The following is a 22,084-nucleotide window of genomic DNA, read 5'->3' as shown; positions in this document are numbered from 1 at the left end:
AACAGTTTCAGTTTAGTGATTGGAAAAGTAACCACTCCAATATTTATCTTCAGCATATGAATTTATCGTTATTATAACGACCTATTAGGTATGCCTTTGCTGTAATAAGTAGAGCAGGATGATCACTGACCTGCCTTTGTCTGCTTCTGATTGATTCACTTAGAACAGTATGTCCTCCGCACTGTTGCAAATCGCTGTCCATTTGATCTCAGTCAAACCTGAGATATTGTTGAGTGACCCAGCTGGAGCATGTGGCCAGTTAGCCAGCTCATTTGTGGGGTTTGGAGCTCATGTGCTTTGTCTGTTCGCTGGCAGGAGAAAGTGGACTCTGGGCCAAAGCGGGACATCGACGGCATGGGGGTGGCGGAGATCAAGTACGGCGACTCGGTCTGCTTCATCATGCATGCTGCCACGGGCCTGTGGCTGTCCTACCAGGCACCCGACGCAAAATCTTCCCGCTTGGGGCCACTGAAGAGAAGGGTGAGGAGCTTGCGGGCTGCAGAGACAAAGCAATCGTGTGTTTGTGGGCGTAGCAGTGAAAAAGGCGTGGCTTGCACCAGGATGTCTGAAACTTCAGGCGAACTTCACTGTTGCCATAATGCCGCCGTATCATTCCGGGTTGTGTCAAACGCACCCGTCGAGTGAGAATCGTGACCCATAAGCAGGACAGACGAGACAGGCCCCACGTGAGCATGAGAGTAAGCGCGGGTGTCTCCACACCCTGCGGGACACCCGAGGCTGTGTAAGGAACGTGATGATGGGGTTCAGCATGGTGGCAGTGTCACCTTGTCGCCTCCAGACGCACTGCACAGCTAGTGTCTACTGCCCAGCCAGCACACAGATGCAGAGCAGTAAACGTTCAGTGAAGGTTTACTTAGTTTTCCATCTCCACAGGTAAAGGATTAGGCTGAAAGCTTTCATTTTGTTGTGTATGAGCTGAAGGGATTCAGGCTTTAACCTATCTCTGGAAGACCTTCATAATAATAATCCATTTAAATAATTTCAAGGGACTACATGAATAGTTTTTTCCTCTGATGTTCAGCATTGTTTTGCCATGCTAAGTGTTTTAACTTGTATGATCAATTTATGCTTTGCAGTAATAATACTCTAATGAAGGAGGGCCATACATGAGTGAGCAGTAAGGCTGTCAATCATTGTTGATGTGAGTGCATGTGGCACACAGGCCTTCCTTTACCCAGAGGGCCACATGGACGACGGCGTCATCCTACAGCTCTGCCAGCATGAGGAATCCAGAGCGGCCCGCATCATCCGCAACACCACACACCTTTTCACCCAGTTCATCAGGTACTGCACTCTTCCCATCAGCCCCGTCTGCATCTGGCACAGACACTTGCATATTCACCACGCACACTGATGGTCATTGGGAGTGCACTACCTGGTGGTGTCTTAATGGGATTATTATTACCTCCTCGCCTTCTGCTCCCAGAGGCCTGGACGAACTGAAGGGTGAGAAGGCCTCTGAGGTGAATCTGCCCGTGGTTGAGGTCCTGCAGAACCTCAACGACCTCATTACCTACTTTCAGCAGCCCGACTCAGAACTGGATCATGAGGAGAAGCAGAGGCAGCTCCGCTCGCTCATCAAACGGCAGGACCTCTTCAAAGAGGAGGTGAGTGCACTGCACACAGTAGAGCCCAGCTTTACCTATCAAGTTCAGTCACTTGACTTAAACTGTACTATAATTACTGTGAATTATTTAATAACTGCATTAAAGCTAATATGAAAGTTTACAAGAGTGAGGAATGAGAGTCTGGACACTGGTGATTCCTTGGAGTGTGCAGGATAAAGTTAAAACATAAGAAATGTGTGATGCCTTTACAGCTCATGCCTAAGTGTTCATAAATGCACATTTAGCTCTTTGTTTATCATGTACGGTCAAGATAAAATCTAGCTGTTCCAGCAGCTGTGACCTTGCCTGGTACTTGTGTAGAGCAGGATTTAAGGAAACATTTGATATTGCACATAGGTCCATGCAGTGGATAAGGATGACGTCCTGTTTCCTGTTTGGTTGGGCTCTTTTTAAGGGAATGCTCACACTGCTCTCGATCTGCATTGACCGCCTCAACGTGTACAACAGTGCTGCAGAGTTTGAGGAGGTGGCAGGCGAGGAGGCAGGGGAGGCCTGGAAGGACATTCTCAACCTCCTTTATGAGCTGCTGGGTAAGATGTCTTTCCATGCATAGCTGCTGATGACAGGAGGAACATCCCTACTGCAGTTCTGTCTCTAAAGAATCACAGTGTCACAGTTCTAGCTGGTGTGGGTCTACACTATACCACATTTGAATTTGAACAGTGACAAAAATGTTAATGTTCTTGCTTACATTTTAGGCTATTAATCATCTGTACTGGATTAATTATATATGAATTACACCCCTATTTGTGCTTAATCCCCTCATATCATGGGACCATATGTAGGTAAACAAGTAAACATAGTCTTTTTTTAGTACATTGTTGCAAATCATTTGCAATCAAAGACTGAAGTCTGTGACCTTTGTGACATCATCAACATTGGATGTGCCCCCTGCCAAGTTTGTCCAGCAGCCGTTTTCAGTTCCTGCTTGTTTTGGGGGCATTTTTGTTTTCATTATGCTGGTCTTCATTTGAACTGCCAGAGGAACTGCTCAGTGGGATTTTCTTGGGTAATTGACCACTGGAAGCCATGCATGTCAGTGCTGTCATGTTTCACAGATGAGCTTGTATGTTTTGGATCATGAACAGTTTGTTTTTATTTGTTCCACATTTTCCTCATTTCATCAATGAGTCATCTCTTCTGTCCATAAGACCATGTCTCAGATTTCTACAGGCTTTTTATGTGCTGCTTAGCTAACTGTAACCTGGCCTTTCTACAGCTATTCACACCATTTCTTTCTTGCTGTACCAATCAGTTGACATGTACTCCTGTAGCACATATGGTAGAATAGGTAGAGTAAGGTGCTTGCAACACTGAAATCACTGAGGTTTCTTTATCTGTTGATGATCAACTTGTTGTGCAGAAGAAACTACAGTGTCCTAGACACTGTTCCACCATAAATCTCCCATTTAAGAAAGGCCCACAAGTTCTCAATAGGGTTTAGTTCAGGTGTGGAAGGGGGCCATGTCATTACTCTTTAACCTTTATGGCCATTACTGGCTAGCCACGCAGTGGAGTACTTTGATACATGTAATGGAGCAGTGACCTACATAAAAATCATGGTCTTCTTGAAAGATGCAGACTTCTAAAAACTGGCAGTAGGTTTGGGAGTTGATTATGAGTCCATCTTCAACCCGTAAAGGTCCAACTAGCTCATCTTTAATAATACCAGCTCATAGCAGTACCCCACCTCCACCTTGCTGGCATCTGAGTCAAAGTGGAGCTCTGTGCCCGTTACTGATCCAGGCACGGGCCCATCCATCTGGTCCGTCAAGAGTCACTCTCGTCTCCTCAGTCCATAAAATCTTTTAAAATTCTGTCTTCAGATATTTCTTGGCCCAGTCTTGATGTTTCACTTTATGTGTCTTGTTCAGGGTTGGTTGGGTTTCTGCCTCCCTTACTTGGCAATGTCTCTGAGCACTGAACACTTGGTACTTCTGGTCATTCCAGATAGGTTGCAGTTATGGAATATGACAGCACTGGAGGATAATGGATTCCTGGTCACTTCACGTTTGATTCTTCTCAAATCTTTGGCAGTTAATTTGCATCTTTTTTCCCAACACGTTTCTTGCAACCCTGTTGACTATTTGCAACAAAACATTTGATGGTTCTGTGATCACACCCTAATATCTTAGGAATTTTAAGAGTGCTGCATCCCTCTGAAAGACCTTTTACAATTTTTGACTTTTCAGAATCAGTTAAATCTCTTTTTGACCCATTTTGCCTGAGAAAAAGAAGCTTCCTAATAATTATGCACACCTTGATATAGGGTGTTGATCTCCTTAGGCCACACCATCCCTCATTACACAAATATACATCCCCTGATATGCTTAAATCTAATAATCATTCAAGTTTATGCAGCTTGGAGTTGGAAAATATGCATAATATGATATGGTCAAAATACTCTCTTGCCTAATAATTGTGCACACGGTGTATGCACGAAAGGACTTAATTGTTGTATGGTTCAACCAATGTATGTGTAAGCAATAAAGGTAGTAAATTGAATTAAAAAAATTGTAAGGCCAATATGTGGGCTTACAGAGCATGAAACAATTTGTTTTACTGTCCAATTATATAAATTATAGTAATTGTAGCTTTTTAATACTTTTCTGCAGGAAAACTCATGTGACTTCACTTGATACAGTTTTTGGTGCTTTCACATTCCTGGTTCTCACATTCCTAGTTCACCTTGACTCCTCCCCATTTGGCAGACCCCCTTCCTGAGCCTAGACAAGACTTCACCTCTCTTGGTGAAGCGTGGAGGTCACAGTCAGAGGAGGCCAGGTACTGCCTAAAATGGGAAGGCAGTACAGTGAGCGTGATGCATCAGGCTGATGACACAGGGCCACTTTTAGTGTTTTTGACAGGTCCATTTACTGCCTCGCAAAACTGCTCTGCTCAGGGTGTCTGAGTTCCAGCGTGGCTGACGCCAGTCATAGCCATACCTCACGAGCTCCTCTCAGAGCCCCCTGCTCCGTGCTGCTTTTGATGACTTGTCTCTCTTGGGAATGAATTGGTTAGCACACAGATTCTCATTTAATATTTCATTCTCACTCTGTGTTCAGTGCAGTGGTAAATTGTTTTCCTTAATATCACCCACCAGCAAAGGATATGAGGGGAACAGTGGTGATCGGAGGTGTATTGTGAATAAAGAGTTAAGCAGCATTTTTATTACCTTTTATTCTCATTCATATTCTGCAGCTGCCCTGATCCGAGGAAATAGGCCCAACTGCACTCAGTTCTCCCGCAGACTGGACTGGTTGGTCAGCAAATTGGAGCGTCTGGAGTCATCCTCAGGTATACCCTACAATCTAAATTGAGTGACATGGTATTAACACTCCTGTTCTGATTTAGGGCACTGGCATGTAGCCCACTGAATGATAATTAGGGGGCAATCACATAGTGCTGAACCCTATGGCAATTGCTCAGATGGTTTCTTAAGATTATTTTTCTCAATAAAATCAAGTTGTGCAGACCAAACTGTAAGCCTTAGAGACAAAAAGTGCATTTAATAGGTAGTAATCTATACTGCTACTCAAGCAAGTGAGATGAGCCCCATGAGCCTGAAGGGGGCGCTACGCACAGTGCACAGTGCACAGTGCACAGTGCTAAAGGTTTTGGCCAATAACTTTTGAAACTTAATTCAGAGAATCAGAATTCTTTTATTGTCTTAATCCTTAGCCTCTGATGAATTATGCTATGGCCCACCCATTGGTGGGAGATTTTTGTTGCCACTGTCACCTTTGTGTGCTCATTAGTGGCCTGGACCCATGTTCTCTGTATATATGATTTCTGTGAAACTGCTTTGTGACAACACTTGTTGTGAGAAGCACTATACAAATCAGTTTAATTTAATTTAATTTTTGTAATCAACTAGATAAAACTCTCGCCATAGGTTGTCAGAATGTCATCAAACTGGAATGGTATATACAGAGTTACTGTGGATTTGGAAAGTATTCAGACCTCTTTTTGCACTCTTAATTGTATTGTGGATTTGATTTTAAATTAATATAATTACCATTTTTACCTATCAATCTGCACTAAACAGTCATAATGATGAATTAACTAAAACTAAAACTAAAAATCAAAAACTGGAATATCTTTTTCACAAAACTATTCAGACCCATTACTGTGGCACTCCAGGTTGTGGTCAGGTGCATCTTGTTTGTTTAATTATCCTTGAGATGTGTCTAGAACTGAGTGGTAGTCTGCAAGTTGCAATTTGAATTAATTGAATATAGCTTGAAAAGGTATGCATCTAAGTCGGCCCACAGTTTATACTGCATTGTCCGAAGAAGCCATGAAATCCAAAGAACTCTCCATGATCGAATTGTGGCAAGGCATAGATCAAGGCAAAGATATAAAATAATATATAAGGCTTTGATTGTTTCCAGGACCATAGTGGCCTCAATTATTTTGAAATGGAAAAAGCTTGGCACAATCTTGAACCTTGTCAGAGTTGGCCTTTTGGCCATATTGGGCATCTGGCCAAGAAAGGTCTTGGTCAGTGAGGTAAGAAAGAATCCAATGATCACTCTAAAAGAGCTCCAAAGGTCCTGTGCAAAGATGGGAGAACTTATTAGATAAACAACCATCTCTGTATCACTCCATAAATCAAGCCTTTATGCATGGTAAGAGAGAAGCTCATTTGCAAATTGTTAAACAGCAATCAAAGGACTAAACATGGCAACACATAGAACATATGGAAAAAGATCCTTTGGTCCAGTGAGACAAAAACTGAACTCTTTGTGTAGAATAATAAGAACTATGTCTGGCAAAAACCAGGCACTGCACATCACCCCGTTAATACACCCTGTTGACATCTATGGTAAAATATGGTGGTGGCAGCATCATGCTGTGGTGGTACTTATCAGTGCCAGGGACAGGGGAACTGGTAGCCGTTGAGGAATGGATGTATGCAGCCAAATACAAGAACATGCTTGCAAATACCTCCTCCAGACTGCAAACAAACTCAAGACTGGGTCAATATTTCACCTTTCAAATAACAATGACTCAAAGCATACAACTAAAACAATATTGGGCCTTTGGGACAAATCTCTAAATGTTCTTGAGTGCCCCAGCCAAAACCCAGACTTAAACCCCATTAGTCTGTGGAGAGACAATAATACTTCACAAATGTTTGCCATCCAATCTGAGCTTGCGAGGATCTGCCATGAAGAATGGGCTATCTACCTATATCCAGGTGTGCAAAACATGTAGAGATGCTTCTACAAAGTATTTAATAAAAGGTCTGATATTTGATACATTGTTTTGATTTTTTATATATCTTAAAAGCTTTAAAAAACTATACTTTCTGAATCTGCTGTACATGTTTTGGATGCATGGTAAGTTTGGTTTGGATCAGTGTTTGGGGAACACTATAGGCCTCAGTCTTGTTCAAATATGAATAATTGAACTGCTGAATTGCTCTTAGTAAACAGAGAAAATCTAGTGATTTTCACCCAAACAAATCACAGACAGATCAACTTGCATTTTGAGGTGCTATCATGCCAACTACCAAAATGCGAACATGTACAGAAATGTGCTTGAACCTGAAGATCGCTGGGGATCGTGGGATATTTCTTTTCTGTTGCCTGTTAGTGCATATGTAACAGCATCCCATGGGGCTGAATGGGGATGCATTGCTTTAAAGTTCAAGGGCTGTAATCTCATAGCTGCAGTAGGATGTTAAAGCCACCTTATGCATTTAACAACTTTTGTAGGGTGCACATGCATTTATTGCCATTTCTTAATTTGGTGGACAGAAATAAATGCACCTGCAGCAATGTGGGTAGAGTGCTGCAACAGGGGCTGTGGCATTTAAAATGTGCCTGTTCAGTAGTAGATATGAAGCCATTTTGGTTTGAATCAGCACTCATGCTGCCATCTCCTCAGACCTGCTCCTATCGCAAAGTGCAACAAGGCATTTTCCTCACTTCAAGCAGGCACATAAATGTCTAATTTCTCAAAATGGAACTTTGACCATGAACATCACCCCACTAAAATATTTTTAATTACCAACTAAATACAATTGATTTACAAACTAAATACAACTGATTTTTTTTTTTTCATAAGGAGACACAATTCTATTGTGACTATTATATTTGAATCTGGTGTGTCATTGTGCACAGAAAAAATATATAATTTAAATAATTTACTCATCACAATTAAATAATCATTTTATTCTCATCACAGCAATAATAACAATAACAATAATAATGATATTAATATTAACAGGTATTATTACGATTATTTATGTATTGGTAATAATTATTATTTCATTATTGTTGTTAATAATTATTGTAATTTTTGTTCATAAGTATTGTTAATTATTGAAAGGAAAAGATTATTAGTTTTATTATAGTAGGTTTGTTTCCTCAACTAGGAATTATTTTGCTGCTGCATTCCTACATACTCGCTGTCATGACTAAAGATCATGCTCAGATTTTAAAGGGAAAGAGAGGAGTTAATCTGATTGGATATTGCAGCTCAGATTTTAAAGGGAAAGAGAGGAGTTAATCTAATTGGATATTGCAGCTCAGATTTTAAAGGGAAAGAGAGGAGTTAATCTGATTGGATATTGCAGCAGCACACCCAACCTGCTGATCACATATAGAGTCTAACCTGACTTCTTTTTGTAATTTCACCACTCTGTGCTGGATTAGTGCCTCTGCACTTGTAATGAAAATAGCAAACTACAATTCTGCCACGCCCACACGTGCCTGCGTCATGGTCTTATGTCTTAATTCTGCATGTCCACGAAAATAGAGCCCCTAATGTGAAATTAGAAAAGCAGTGACTGTTTGTTCTCTTCACAGGCATCCTCGAGGCACTGCACTGCATCCTAACCGAGAGTCCCGAGGCTCTGAATATCATCCAGAAGGACCACATCAAGTCCATCATCTCCCTGCTCTACAAGCATGGCCGTAACCACAAGGTCAGCCACAGCCCATATCCCCACCGCAAGACAGCGTAATCCCTCATGTAATCCCTCACGTAATCCCTGTGAAGATCCAGCCCCTCACCTAACCCCCCATGGAGACACAGTGGATAGGCATGCTGAATGTTGATGATGAAGTGAAATTGCAGAGGTGCCTGTAAAGTGGGTAAATTGTAGCACTTTCCAGAGATCTGCATCAGTAAAAGCTTCTTGTTTCATTTTCTGAAATACAAGGCTGCCTAAAACCACAAGGGCTCTACTAGCACTAAAGGAATAACTTCTATCAGAGATAATCTATTATAACATTTTAGATTCTAAGGAGAAAACTGATTTAGTTTAATTAACAGGAATTCAAAGAAGCTGTGCAAACCAGTAGTTAATATTCTTATTGTTAAGGGGTGGATGTCCTGAGGGCCATGACAACAAAACCATGTTTTTGCTGATCCGGGGTACTCACAGAATTCCTCTACCCTATAAAGTCTGGATCAAACATACTCATGAAGTCATTACTGGAGATATGCATCATGCTTATCTGTGATAATTTCACATGACTGGGCTGGAATGTATAGCTTCAACTCTGTCATGTAGTTCATAGGCTGTACTGTACTTTTTGTTCAGTAGTGTTTTGGCTATATGTGGCTATAAGGCTTTAAAGGACTGTGATTAAAACCTGTTTTCCTGCCATGGCAACCCTGTAGATTCTGGATATCCTCTGTTCTCTCTGCGTCTGCAATGGAGTGGCAGTCAGAGCCAATCAGAACTTCATCTGTGATCACCTGCTTCCTAGGAGGGATCTGCTTCTCCAAACAAGATTAGTCAATGATGTGCAGAGGTAATACATTACTTTCACATCTTTCCTTTACTAATACTTTAAATCTTAAAAGTATGAGAGTACTCATGTTGTATAAGAGATTTTTCATGCTTTATTACTGGAGATTTATAACCAGGGGCAGGAGCTGCAATTTAGAAGTTAGAAGCCCTATATGCAGTGCATTTTCATGCAACAACCTTAATCTTTATCTGTTCAATTTGTTTGGTAACCTCAGTACTGCATCTCTTGGCAGCATGAGACCAAACATCTACCTGGGCATGAGTGAGGGTTCGGCTCAGTATAAGAAGTGGTACTTTGAGCTGATGATTGACCAAGTGGACCACTTCATGACTGGAGAGGCCACGCACCTCCGTGTAGGCTGGGCCACCACCAAAGGCTATGCCCCCTACCCTGGAGGTGGTGAGGGCTGGGGAGGCAATGGAGTGGGCGATGATCTCTACTCCTATGGCTTCGATGGGCTGCATCTCTGGTCAGGTACTCATAGGGCTCTGAAGAGCATGCTTTTCTTCTGAACCATGTCACGTTTAATATAAAGGTAATTATGTTCCTAATATAGACATAGTACAGTAATTAGAGATTATGTAATGCCGTTAGAGTGAAGTGAGCAATGGTTTTAGCATGCAGTTTGCAGAATACTTAGTAGTTTGTTTGCTTGTTTAGCCTTGTAGCTCCAGTACAAATTGGTGAAAATCTGATTTTTCACCAAACTATTCCTAAACCTATTTAATACAAACCTATATGTTTATAGATATATACTACATAGCCTTGATAATCTGATGATTATCACATTGTTACCATCTCTTTCTTTATGTGCATTCTCAAAGCTAAACTCTAACTACAGGCACATAGCACATTGCGGTTCAGGGCGTTATAGTCCAGTCAGCCACATAGTCATTCCGTGCGTGTCTGGAATTCCCTAGGGCGAATCCCACGAGCTGTGGCCTCTATTAACCAGCACCTGCTGAACCCGGATGATGTGGTGAGCTGCTGCCTGGACCTCGGTGCCCCCAGCATGTCCTTTCGCATCAATGGGCAGCCTGTCCAGGGCATGTTCGAGGACTTCAACACGGACGGCTTCTTCTTCCCCGTGGTCAGCTTCTCGGCAGGGGTCAAGTGAGTTGCACTGCGGCCACACACTGCTCGCATGCCTGGCATAATTACATTTTTAGATGAATAGCCAGTAAGAGACAGTTTATGTGATGCTGGAAGAAATTATGGAAATCATGAGTGACCCAGGGAGAAAGGATTGTCCACTGTGGGGTTTTTTTCTTTGCCCTTGAATATTTCTACTTAAGAAATTTAAATAAGTAGGACAGGGACTAGGTTTAATTATTCATAATTACTCATGAGGACAGGAAATTTTAAAGTGCAGAAATTCTCAGAGGTGCAGTTTTCACTACTTTTAGTTCAACTTTTAGTTTGAGTTGAACTCTGAGATTTGGCAATTTTCTTTGTTAGTAAAGACTGCTGAATATTTTCTTACGCCTAAAACCTATAAGAGTTTTTTTTTTATCACGAATGGTGACTTCTTACTGAATTTCATTCAACGTAACTAAGACATTTTTTGAAAATGTTCATTTCCCCGTTCATTGCAGTGTAGTAGATTAAATTAAACTAATGAGAAGAAAAAAAAAATCACGATCTACTTCTGCTTCCTGTAGGGTTCGCTTTCTGTTGGGGGGTCGCCACGGAGACTTTAAGTTCCTGCCGCCAGCAGGCTATGCACCCTGTTATGAGGCCCTGCTCCCAAAAGAGAAGATGCGTGTGGAGCCTGTGAAGGAGTATAAGAGAGATGCTGAGGGTGTGAGGGACCTGCTGGGGACCACCCAGTTTCTTTCTCAGGCGTCCTTCATGCCCATACCTGTCAATACCAGCCAGGTGAGACACTAAGGACAGAGCACCCGTGTTGTGCACTGTAATTCTGTCTACCTGCCTTCTAAACTTTCTCACTTTTTCCTTTCTTTCCTGCTCTTAATGAGAATATGTAACTTAGCAGTTTGTAGGTAATGTTGAGAACAAACCTGAAAACTAGAATCAATTTTGCATTTGACAGATTGTCCTGCCTCCACATCTTGACAATGTGCGTGACAAGCTGGCTGAGAACATCCATGAACTCTGGGGTATGAACAAAATTGAGCTTGGCTGGATCTATGGCAAGGTAAGAAAAACAACAAACTGGCTGAATATTAGAAACAGAGATCCCCATTTAAAGTCACAATGTGATGTAGGTAGTGAAACCATGTAATTAATGGTCTTTTTTTTTAATGGTCTTTTTTATATCTGTATTGGATTAACTGAACACTATTATCTTCTGCAATGAGAACTGATCATCCAGAAAAAGCCATTGGAGGATAATTGAAAATGTCACTCTAAAAATGGTAGCCTACTCTAAAAATGGTAGCCTACAAGTTACAAATTTTGCTTGACTATCACTAAGCACTAAGCAAATAGCCACCCGTCAGGTAAGCACATATATCTCATTTTAAAACTTAGGCCAGAAAGATTGATGTAATCTGCATCCATTGTGCTATGCAGTTGCTTTATCTCTGAAAATGCTGTGAGCATACACACACACACACACACACACACACACACACACACACACACACACACACACACACACACACACACACACACACACACACACACACACACACACAGGCACACTTGTTTACTCACATGAGAGATTAGCTTTAAGTATAACTGAAACACACTGCAGCTGAGCTTGGGAGCATAGCAACTGCTGAGACAAACTTAACGAGCAGCTCAGCATTCAAGAGCCAGGTGGGAGAAATTTATTATGGGTGAGCACATACATTTCTCCAGAGGCCACAGACCATATAATTTATTAGGAACAATATTTTGGAGGCCCAGATGCTCACAGATCAATTTCTTTTTAATAAGACCTCATTTGTTCAAAGTGACATTATCCTGAACTGGACATGGGATACTATCATGAAAAATGGCAGAAGCTTGGCAAGTATAATGACTTTCAATGAGCTACCTTAATTTTTCACTACCAAATGCCTTTGCATTCCATTTTGTTGCAGGAATCCAAATAGAATGTTATATTCTATTTGGATATTAATTTTCTTTTGAGTAGGAGGACTAAATAACATTTAATTCTCTTATTTGATTTTTTTTGCTTTGACCATTCACAATACAGTGCATCGAGAAGTGCTCCACAAATGTATAGATGCATATTATTTAGAGGACAAGAAAATGTTTCAGTGTTAGCTGATGCAATAAGATCTTTTACAGTTCCTTAGAAGAACTTGCTGAAGTTTAATGATAGTTGTTTTCCAAATGATAGGACCCTTCCCAAATCCATGTTTTTGACCATGTTTTTCCATTATGTTAGTATACAATTGTTCACCACATGATATTTTAAAACTACTACAAAAGTGTACTTTAAAGTGCATTTTTCTTCAAAGGTACGAGATGACAACAAAAGACAGCACCCTTGCCTGGTTGACTTCTCCAAGCTGCCTGAAACTGAAAAGAATTATAACCTGCAGATGTCAACAGAGACCATAAAGTAAGGGCAGGCTACACGATTACTGAGCACATTGAACTAAAGGCCACAGTTTGGTCTGGGATTACAGTGATAATTATACAGTATCTTCAGTGGAGCTCAGGAAGAATTGATTGGGCAAGATGAAGGCTGTGAGCTAATTTTAACTGTTGTATTAATTTAGCACAGAGTCCGTTGAATTAGCATTACAGCTGCTTTAATGGCAAATAAGACTTTTGTCTTTAAATTGTACTTCTGAAATGTAAATCAGCTAAGACATATAAATGCTGCACTCTGTGTAATTTTTAGAATATCTCTGACAAACTTTGTTATTTATGACTTTCTGGTAAGCAAATCTCTGAGCACATCTTTGGGTAATACAGGACCTTACTATCTTTGGGATGCCATGTTGTACAAGTCAATGTTAATGCTGAGGATGATCTGAAGAAACTGAAACTTCCCAAGGAGTAAGTCCCCACACACCCCACAAATGTTTCGAAAAACATTATAACACATCAAGAAATATATAAGAATATGTGTGTGAAGACTAATCTTGACATTTTTGCATTATAGCTATGTGATGTCAAATGGTTATAAACCTTCGCCACTAGACCTTTCTGATGTGAAACTGACATCTGGTCAGGAGGTTCTGGTTGATAAACTGGCTGAAAATGCTCACAACGTTTGGGCCAAAGATCGCATCAAGCAAGGATGGACCTATGGTATTCAGCAGGTACATTTATATTTATCTTGTCTTCAGATTTACTAAATAGTCCCAGTGAAAAAGATAAGGCCTGAGAAAGCTTCTCGAAGTTCAGGCCACTGAGCTCTGTTGGACATTATCTGAACTCTGCTTTTTTGGCCTTTTTTCCCTGAAGGATTTGAAAAGCAGGCGCAATCCTCGGCTGGTGCCATATGCTTTGTTAGATGAACGCACAAAGAAGTCCAACCGAGACAGTCTTCGGGAGGCCATCCGAACACTGGTCGGCTATGGATACAATATAGACCCTCCTGACCAAGAGGGTGGGGATGGACTCTAACTAAATGCTCTATGGAATTCATGTTAGCTCATGTATATCATCTTATATCTGTCATTACATTTTTTCTAGTCTTACGCTATCACTACCTCTTCCACAGCTGCCCATGTGGTGGAGAAGCAGAGTGTTGAAAACATTCGCTTCTTCCGTGTGGAGAAGACCTACGCAGTGCAGTCAGGGAAGTGGTATTTTGAGTTTGAGGCTGTGACGGGAGGGGAAATGTGTGTGGGCTGGGCCCGGCCTGGCTGCAGACCTAACGTGGAGCTAGGCATGGATGATCAGGCTTACGTATTTGATGGTTACAGAGTAAGTGTCCCATATCCACAAGTTTTTTCTAGGTCTCTTAATAGACATGAGCCAAGAGTTCTTCAACATGCTCTAGCATAACCTTGTTTCAGATTCCTCCATTCTCATAGGCTGTGAAAAAGAGCAGCACTGTTAAATGACATAGTTTAAATGGGTGTAATGCTTCTTTGTTGTGAAACCTGTCTTGCAGGGCCGCCGCGTACACATGGGCAGTCACTTTTTTGGGCGGACTTGGAACAAAGGCGATGTGGTGGGGTGCATGATTAACATGGAGGACAAATCCATGATCTTCACTCTCAATGGGGAGATCCTCATCACCAATAAAGGCTCAGAGCTCTGCTTCACGGACTTTGAGACTGAAGATGGTGAGCTTATACGGAAACTACAATCAGTGTCCTGTTTTATAAATACTACTAAGAATAAAAGCTATTGCATATAACTAATCTGACAAAACTCAAGAAGCAGTTGCTTTGTACTGTAACTTATTATTTGATTGAAAGCATGAAGCTCATAAGCTCATAAGAGAGGCTTGTCAGTGGTCTGTGCAAATAGTTTTTCAAGGAGTTTTTTTTTAATGCATGCCAGATCTCACAGACCTGTGCCTCCTCCAGGATTCATCCCTGTCTGCAGCCTGGGACTTTCCCAGATTGGCCGCATGAACTTGGGCAAAGACGCCAGCACCTTTAAGTACTACACCATGTGTGGCCTGCAGGAGGGCTTTGAGCCTTTTGCTGTCAACATGAACAGAGAGGTCACCATGTGGTTCAGCAAACGCCTTCCCACGTTTGTCAATGTGCCAGAGGACCACGAGCACATTGAGGTGTGCTTAGTCACAGCAGGAACGCATTTTAACATGTTTCTTTCCGTTGTGTTGAAGATTGAAATTCATGCAGGGTGCTTTCTGCATGTCTCTGCTCTCGTTCTTGTGTAGGTGACAAGGATCGATGGCACAGTGGACACCCCACCGTGTCTGAAGGTCACCCATAAGACCTTTGGGACGCAGGCGAGCAACAGCGACATGATCTACTGCCGCCTGAGCATGCCTGTAGAGTTTTATCCAGGTCCCAGGAAAATCACAAACATCAATGAGGTGATCGCTGATGACCAAAAATCCAAGAAAGATGACAGTGGAAAGATAGATTATGGGAGCATTACAAAGGTACAGTTCATCTCACATTGTTTGACTGGCTACAAAATTGCTGTTAAGGTCCTATAGAAGTTGCTCCCTGTTGGGTTTTTAAGACTTATCTCTACTCCTTCAATTGGCATCAACATGTACCTTGATGTTGATTAGGGCTCATGGTCTTGTATGTGTTTCAGTATTTCCATTCAGTGAGAGTGTTTGCAGGCCAGGACCCTGCCTCAGTGTGGGTGGGCTGGGTCACCCCAGACTACCACTACTACAGCAAGAACTTCAATCTCAGCAAAGTCCGCACAGTGACCGTCACTCTGGGGGATGAGCGGGGTCGCGTGCATGAGAGGTCAGCTCTTCATTTGTATTTTTTAAAGATAAGGGTCCTTAAAGACTTATCTCAGGCTGAGCCAAAGTAGCAGTGATGGCAATAACGTTTAGCAAATTCCTCTCCTGAAAGGAGAAAGATGGCAACTTAAGGGTTTTTTGAGTGCCAGACTCGGGGAAGTGTCATGTTTTACCCCCTGCTCTTTTCCCCCTGCCCTGTCTGTGTGTCCAGTGTGAGGAGGAGTAATTGCTACATGGTGTGTGTTGGAGACATAACCAGTGGCTCTTCTGGACGCAATAATATTGATCTGGAAATCGGTTGCCACATTGACCTGGTGTCTGGCCTAGTCTCATTCACTGCCAATGGCAAGGAGCTGCCCACTGTATATCAGGTGCCCTGTCTCCCAAATCTGAACTATCCATATAATAATAACAAGCTAGCCTTGCTGCTGCAACAAGGGGAGCAAATCTAAAACAAACCACAAATATCCAGAAAAAAGTTTGGTATTTGAAAAGATATTTTCAGATCTTCCCACACAAGGGCACCCATTTCATTCTAGAAATTTAGCTCACCCACTAAAAGCTTGTAAACTTTAAGTATTAGGTTGTTTAATGCTAGCTTGCAAGTAAAACTTTTTTTCATTACAGATAATGGGTCAGCCAATTTAACATTAATAAAGCTCTTTGCTGACTCTGATCTTTTGTTTGCTTGAGGCTCCGGTTTCTGATGCTGAGCCAGAGCCAGATTCAGAGTGACACTACAACTGCAGAAAAGACCTCTAATGCATTTATCCCCACTAATGTTCAGAATATTGCCTTGTCAAATGATGCCTTTTGAAAACGTCTTCTTCTACTCTTTTCTTCTTCTCTCTGATGGTGTCATCTGTTAGGTTGAGTCCAACACAAAACTGTTCCCTGCCGTATTTGTTCTGCCCACAAGCCCCAACCTGTTTCAGTTTGAATTTCCAAAGATCCAGGTGGGTCTTTCCTTTCTTGTATTTCTCCCACCTGTCCCAAATTGACTTGAGGCACACTGGGTACATCAATATTTCATTAGGAATAATGAATCTCTGCTCTCCTGCCCCCTGCCCCCAGGACGCCATGCCCCTGTCTTCAGCCATCTTCAAGAGTTTGCAAAGAAACCCAGAGCCCCAGTGCCCACCACGTCTGGATGTGCAGACCATTGCAGCTGTTCTGTGGAGCAGGATGCCCAACTCCTTCCTGTCAGTGGAGGCTGCCCGTGTCAGTGAGAGGCATGGCTGGGTGGTGCAGTGTTTGGAGCCGCTGCAGATGATGGCAGTACACATTCCTGAAGAAAACAGGCATGTGACTTCTCACTTACATAAACGCTTACTCATCAAGACACACATGAATAAAGACACACAGTAATAAAACTATAACATTGTTAAATGTGGAAACGTGCTTACTTTTATACTTATACACAATGGGTCAATGGAATGGGTTAGTGGTTAGTGAAAATGTGATTGTCATCTGTAAAATGAACCTCACTTTCACTGCCTGCTGAGTAGCTTTAGTTTCTAGAGTTCTTTGTTAAATGCAGACTTCCCTATTGGTCCCTAGGTGCATAGACATCATGGAGCTATCAGAGAACGAAGGCCTGCGGCAATTCCACTACCATACCCTCAAGCTCTACTGTGCCTTGTGTGCTCTGGGAAACACTCGTGTGGCCCATGCCCTCTGCAGCCACCTTGACCAATCACAGCTCCTCTACACCATTGACAACCAGTACCTGTCTGGGCAGCTGCGGGAGGGCTTCTATAACATGCTTATCAGCATCCACCTGGAGACAGCCAAGGAGGCACGCCTCATGATGAAGGACGAGTTCATCATCCCCATCACAGACGAGACTTGTGGCATCCGGCTCTTCTGTGATGACAACAAGCGTCACTCACTCCCGGGTGTGGGTCTGAGCACGTCACTCGTGCCCCATCTCAACTTCGCTCCACAGTGCTTCATCAGAACCAAACGGGAGTTCCGCTACAGCCCTGAGATCCCACTGGGCATCCTCAAGGAGAAGGCCATCAGCATGCTCACGGAGGCAGTGCAGGGCGGCGGCACCCACATCCGTGACCCCGTAGGGGGCAGCGTGGAGTACCAGTTTGTTCCCATCCTCAAACTGATCGACACGCTGCTGATCATGGGAGCGTTGAGCAGTGAAGAGGTCCGTCTCATCCTGCTCCTCATCGAGCCCAACGTGTTTGGGGATGGCAAGGAGGAAGAGGTGCAGCCGGCAGCGGTGCAGGAGGTGGTGGAGAAGGAGAAAGAGGAGGCAAGCTGTAATGAGGAGAAGGCTGTAGAGGCAGGGGAGGAAGAGACCAAGGAGCCAAAGCAGCCACCCAAGGGACTTCTGCAGAAGAGCCTGCCGGAGTCTGTCAAACGTCAGGTAAGTGTCAACCTTTCTTTAACCAAAAGAACCCAGGAATACAATGAAATGAATCAGTCATCTAGAGAATCTGAGCTGAGAACCTGCCTAGAGCCTATAGATGTTACAGCATGCTCTGTGTTGGTCACGTCACAGAGTTCTGGTATTAAGTTTTATTTATGCCCAAATGGAGTACTCTGGAAAAATTATTGTATTAGTTGTGTCATTTCACTGTCAGATGTTTGCATGTTGTGCAGATGTGTGAACTACTGCACTATTTCTGCGACTGTGAGCTGAAACAGCGCATCGAGGCCATTGTTGCCTTCTCTGATGGCTTTGTGGCCAAACTGCAGTACAACCAGAAATTCCGCTACAATGAACTCATGCAAGCCCTCAACATGTCTGCCGCTGTCACAGCAAAGAAGACTAAGGAATTCCGTTCTCCTCCCCAAGAGCAGGTAGAGATATTCACTGGTACCAAATATCCTAGGGGAGTCTTTGTTTTACTATCTCAGCTTCTCTTTGTCTCTCATCAGACATTTCACAAAAGCTCTGAATGAGTATTTGAAATTTAAATGGCTTGGCAGAAGATAGTTAATATTAATAATTACTCTAGACATAAATCAACTTTAATTTGACTTCAGAGTCAGAGATAGGGAGAGGCATGGTACTAGCATGAATCTAGCCATTTCTCTATGTAATTTGTGCTTAGCCCAGCTTGCAAAGTGTGTCAAGAATTGACTGTTCCCAGAAGGCTTCTTCTGGGAATTAAAAATGCTTTTAATTACCCTTTCAGATTCATTACCTTACCAGGATCTTTCCCTCTCACAGCCGCTAGAGTCGTCACAAACAATCTCTGACAAAATCCCTTTTATTTTAGCCACATAACATTTATGCTGGTGTCGGAAATAACCTTCACTCATTCCGTATCCAGGGCAACAGAGAGGTCTCTTGCTGCACAGATGCAGCAGACTTCTGTTTGAAAAAATGGTAGCAAAGGTCAGAGTTTTTGTACTCACATTAAGAACAAAAACAAAACCTGATGCCAAAAGCCTTTATTCATTTTGATTATTATTATTAATGTTCACATTTACTACCCACCCACTAGCCCCACGATGGCAGTCTTTTCCTGATAGGAGATGCTCAATCACTGACCTGCTCTTGAGCTCACGCATCCTGTTTACCTGCCAGATTAACATGCTGCTGAACTTCAGTGCTGGGGATGACTGCCCCTGCCCTGAGGAGATCCAAGAAGAGCTTCACACCTTCCACGATGACCTGAGACTGCACTGTGGTAACTGTCACGCTCAGTCACACACATGCACATGCACGCATTCTGTTCTGTTATCTAATGCCTGTGAGTTCACCAGAGTCAGCATGGAGAGAGCTGCAGATCTAAAGTTGTGTGTTTATTCAGGAATTCCCATGGAGGAGGAAGAGGAGGAGCAGGATACATCTATCAAGGGTCGTCTGCTCACCCTCTTATACAAAATCAAAGGGCGTCCACAGAAAACTGAGGAACAACCATCAGAGCAAGAGCAGGCAGCTCCAAGTAAGACCACATCCCACAGTAAAGTGATAAAAACAGAATCTTCACTACATTGTCTTTTATCTGCATCTACATGTAATATATGTTTGGTTGTAATGTTTTTAATGGCCAATTATGAGTAATCAGAATTTATGAAATGATGATTTGGATTTAGCAAAATGTGGCAAAATCTTTTGCTGTTTGTCTAGTCTGAAAAACTTTGTATGGAAATGTATTAAACAAATTATGGCCCATAATTTCTCTTAATAGAGAACTTGTACAAAACCAATGTCTGCAAAATACATCATCTGATACATTCAGTAATCTGACAATGTACCCAGAGGTGCATTTTAAAACTTAGTAATTTTTGCTAAGTGCAAGTAAGAACACCTGAGTCTGTTTAGCTCTTCTGATCCATGCTGAACCACAGCTGTATTTAATACTACAGTCTGAGATACAACCCCCCCCCCCCAAAAAAAAACCAACAACAACAAGTGTGTTTGCTCTAATGGATCACAAAATTAAACCTGCTCTAAGAGCTTAAATATTTTTAGTTTTCAGTTCTATTATAAGAGGCTTGAGAACACTGCACACCTGCCCTGCAGTCTTTTGCTCAGAGCTGGGTATTTTTGGTGTGTAAACAGCCGATTAGGCAGATTTTAATGTTTTAGCAGAGGAAAGCGAAAGACGTGCTTCCCTGCTGAATCGGCACCTCCTGTGGTACATGTCCACTGCAGTGCCAGTCTGGTTTGCCTGTGGTCTGCTTGGAACAAAACAAAATGAACAAGCTAATCTAATGTTGTGTATGGTGCACAAAGGCCACATTATGCTTGGGAGCTCATTTCAGAATAGGGAACACAATTTAAATTAGAATTTGATTTTAGACTAGAATATAAATTGATGTGCAACAGAAACTGTGTAATATTCAGTTCATTCACTGTCTATGATTTAATTCTACGAGAAGCATGCCAGAGAGGCTGGCTTTAAAATGATTAATCTCTGAATTCTAATGGTCTGACATTGGTGGAATAACTAATTCATCTGACATTAAAATCCTACATTATCATGCTCATGCTTGTAATGGCATAATTTTACACTGACTAATGGGTTGGGTAATCAACTAAGATGCATTTCATTGTAAAATTGGACCATAAAATCCCTACAGTGACAGAAACAGACATGTGTCATAAACATGACCAAAAGCATCAGAGCACAATGTCTGTGCCTCTTTGCTCACAAAGACCAGTTCATGGGGCATAGCAAAGTTTCACTGTCCCCTCCGCGCTGTCTCCTTAGCCAACCTGAAGGAGCTGATCTCCCAGACGATGGTGAGCTGGGCGCAGGAGTGTAGCATCCAGGATCCGGAGCTGGTGCGCAGCATGTTCAGCCTGCTGCGCCGGCAGTATGATGGCATCGGCGAGCTCCTGCGCGCCATGCGCAAGAGCTACACCATCAGTGCCAGGTCCGTGCAGGATGCCATCCACCTGCTGGCCTCACTGGGCCAGATTCGCTCATTGCTCAGCGTGCGCATGGGTGAGGAGGAGGGACAGCTCATGATCGATGGACTGGGGTAGGCACAGGATACACTGGGGCATTGGGGGGGGTCGAAGCGCTCTGCTTGCTACCGACTGACTTGGACGTGCTCTGTGTTGTTCTTCCACCTTTCATCTGGCAGGGACATCATGAACAACAAAGTGTTCTATCAGCATCCAAATCTGATGCGTGTTCTGGGCATGCATGAGACCGTCATGCAGGTCATGGTGAACGTACTCGGGGGTGACAAGTCTAAGGTACATTCACTTCTGCATCAGGAGGCCAGGGACTTTGTAAGCTTCAGAAGTGCTTGAAATGTCTGTCAGGTGTTTCCATAAAAGCACCAACACTACCTCAGGGTTGGCGGTGACATTCAGAGATGCTTTTTTCATAATCAGAGAGCATGACGCTGCATGCGCTGGAGATTGTTTGAGCGTTATTGGAAAAGCTCTGCTGCCGTCAGCCCGCCAGGACGAGCAGGCCTGCCTGGGCTTAAAGATGCTGCAGCTGGCAGAATATTATCCCTATTATCTCCTCACCCGAATACTGAATATTTAACACACCAAGCGCACAGGTTCAGGCCTCTTGTGATCAAATAAAAGTACATTATTACATTTTGGACTGCTGCATTTGCCTGCTCTTATTACAGTTTTTATAAGAAGCGTTTCAAAGCCTGGTTTGTTAATAGGGCTATCTCCATATCGCCCTACCAGAGTGGGCATTCATCTTCACTAATGACAAGAATAGAGGTCCTTATTTCTTGTAAGGCATATATCTTAATGAACTATGTGGGCCACTCATCATGAGGCGTCCCTATATCATAAGGCCAGGCTGTCAGGAAAGTCTGTCTGCAATAAAGTTATGAACCTTATCCAAGCCTAACAACTTAATACTCTTAATGAC

At 42.7% G+C, this 22,084-nt stretch overlaps 1 protein-coding gene across 6 annotated transcripts in view; it reads left to right on the top strand.

Annotated features, from left to right (window-relative positions):
* Positions 1 to 22,084, top strand: part of ryr3 (ryanodine receptor 3) — a 70,720-nt gene that overhangs the window by 18,136 nt on the left and 30,500 nt on the right. For 5 of the 6 annotated variants that reach the window (XM_026998958.3, XM_081717495.1, XM_081717499.1 and 2 more), the window contains 29 exons: positions 316 to 480; positions 1,184 to 1,305; positions 1,448 to 1,628; positions 2,044 to 2,179; positions 4,851 to 4,946; positions 8,468 to 8,586; positions 9,288 to 9,421; positions 9,654 to 9,895; positions 10,342 to 10,534; positions 11,083 to 11,299; positions 11,475 to 11,579; positions 12,856 to 12,959; positions 13,319 to 13,402; positions 13,509 to 13,668; positions 13,814 to 13,958; positions 14,073 to 14,278; positions 14,469 to 14,643; positions 14,890 to 15,098; positions 15,210 to 15,437; positions 15,599 to 15,759; positions 15,970 to 16,129; positions 16,628 to 16,714; positions 16,833 to 17,059; positions 17,319 to 18,141; positions 18,378 to 18,578; positions 19,312 to 19,414; positions 19,538 to 19,672; positions 20,945 to 21,218; positions 21,324 to 21,438. In XM_026998958.3, the coding sequence (XP_026854759.3) occupies positions 316 to 480; positions 1,184 to 1,305; positions 1,448 to 1,628; positions 2,044 to 2,179; positions 4,851 to 4,946; positions 8,468 to 8,586; positions 9,288 to 9,421; positions 9,654 to 9,895; positions 10,342 to 10,534; positions 11,083 to 11,299; positions 11,475 to 11,579; positions 12,856 to 12,959; positions 13,319 to 13,402; positions 13,509 to 13,668; positions 13,814 to 13,958; positions 14,073 to 14,278; positions 14,469 to 14,643; positions 14,890 to 15,098; positions 15,210 to 15,437; positions 15,599 to 15,759; positions 15,970 to 16,129; positions 16,628 to 16,714; positions 16,833 to 17,059; positions 17,319 to 18,141; positions 18,378 to 18,578; positions 19,312 to 19,414; positions 19,538 to 19,672; positions 20,945 to 21,218; positions 21,324 to 21,438 (5,307 nt within the window). Of the gene's footprint in view, positions 1 to 315; positions 481 to 1,183; positions 1,306 to 1,447; positions 1,629 to 1,985; positions 2,180 to 4,850; positions 4,947 to 8,467; positions 8,587 to 9,287; positions 9,422 to 9,653; positions 9,896 to 10,341; positions 10,535 to 11,082; positions 11,300 to 11,474; positions 11,580 to 12,855; positions 12,960 to 13,318; positions 13,403 to 13,508; positions 13,669 to 13,813; positions 13,959 to 14,072; positions 14,279 to 14,468; positions 14,644 to 14,889; positions 15,099 to 15,209; positions 15,438 to 15,598; positions 15,760 to 15,969; positions 16,130 to 16,627; positions 16,715 to 16,832; positions 17,060 to 17,318; positions 18,142 to 18,377; positions 18,579 to 19,311; positions 19,415 to 19,537; positions 19,673 to 20,944; positions 21,219 to 21,323; positions 21,439 to 22,084 lie in introns of those variants that run through there. The other variant, XM_081717498.1, reaches the window with a different exon arrangement.

Source organism: Electrophorus electricus, chromosome 7 (genome assembly GCF_041902795.1).
Source record: "Electrophorus electricus isolate QZ-2024a chromosome 7, ASM4190279v1, whole genome shotgun sequence".
NCBI classification, from domain to species: Eukaryota; Metazoa; Chordata; class Actinopteri; order Gymnotiformes; family Gymnotidae; genus Electrophorus; species Electrophorus electricus.
The sequence above is the reverse complement of the archived record's forward strand: the minus strand, read 5'-3'. Positions and strand labels throughout refer to the sequence as shown.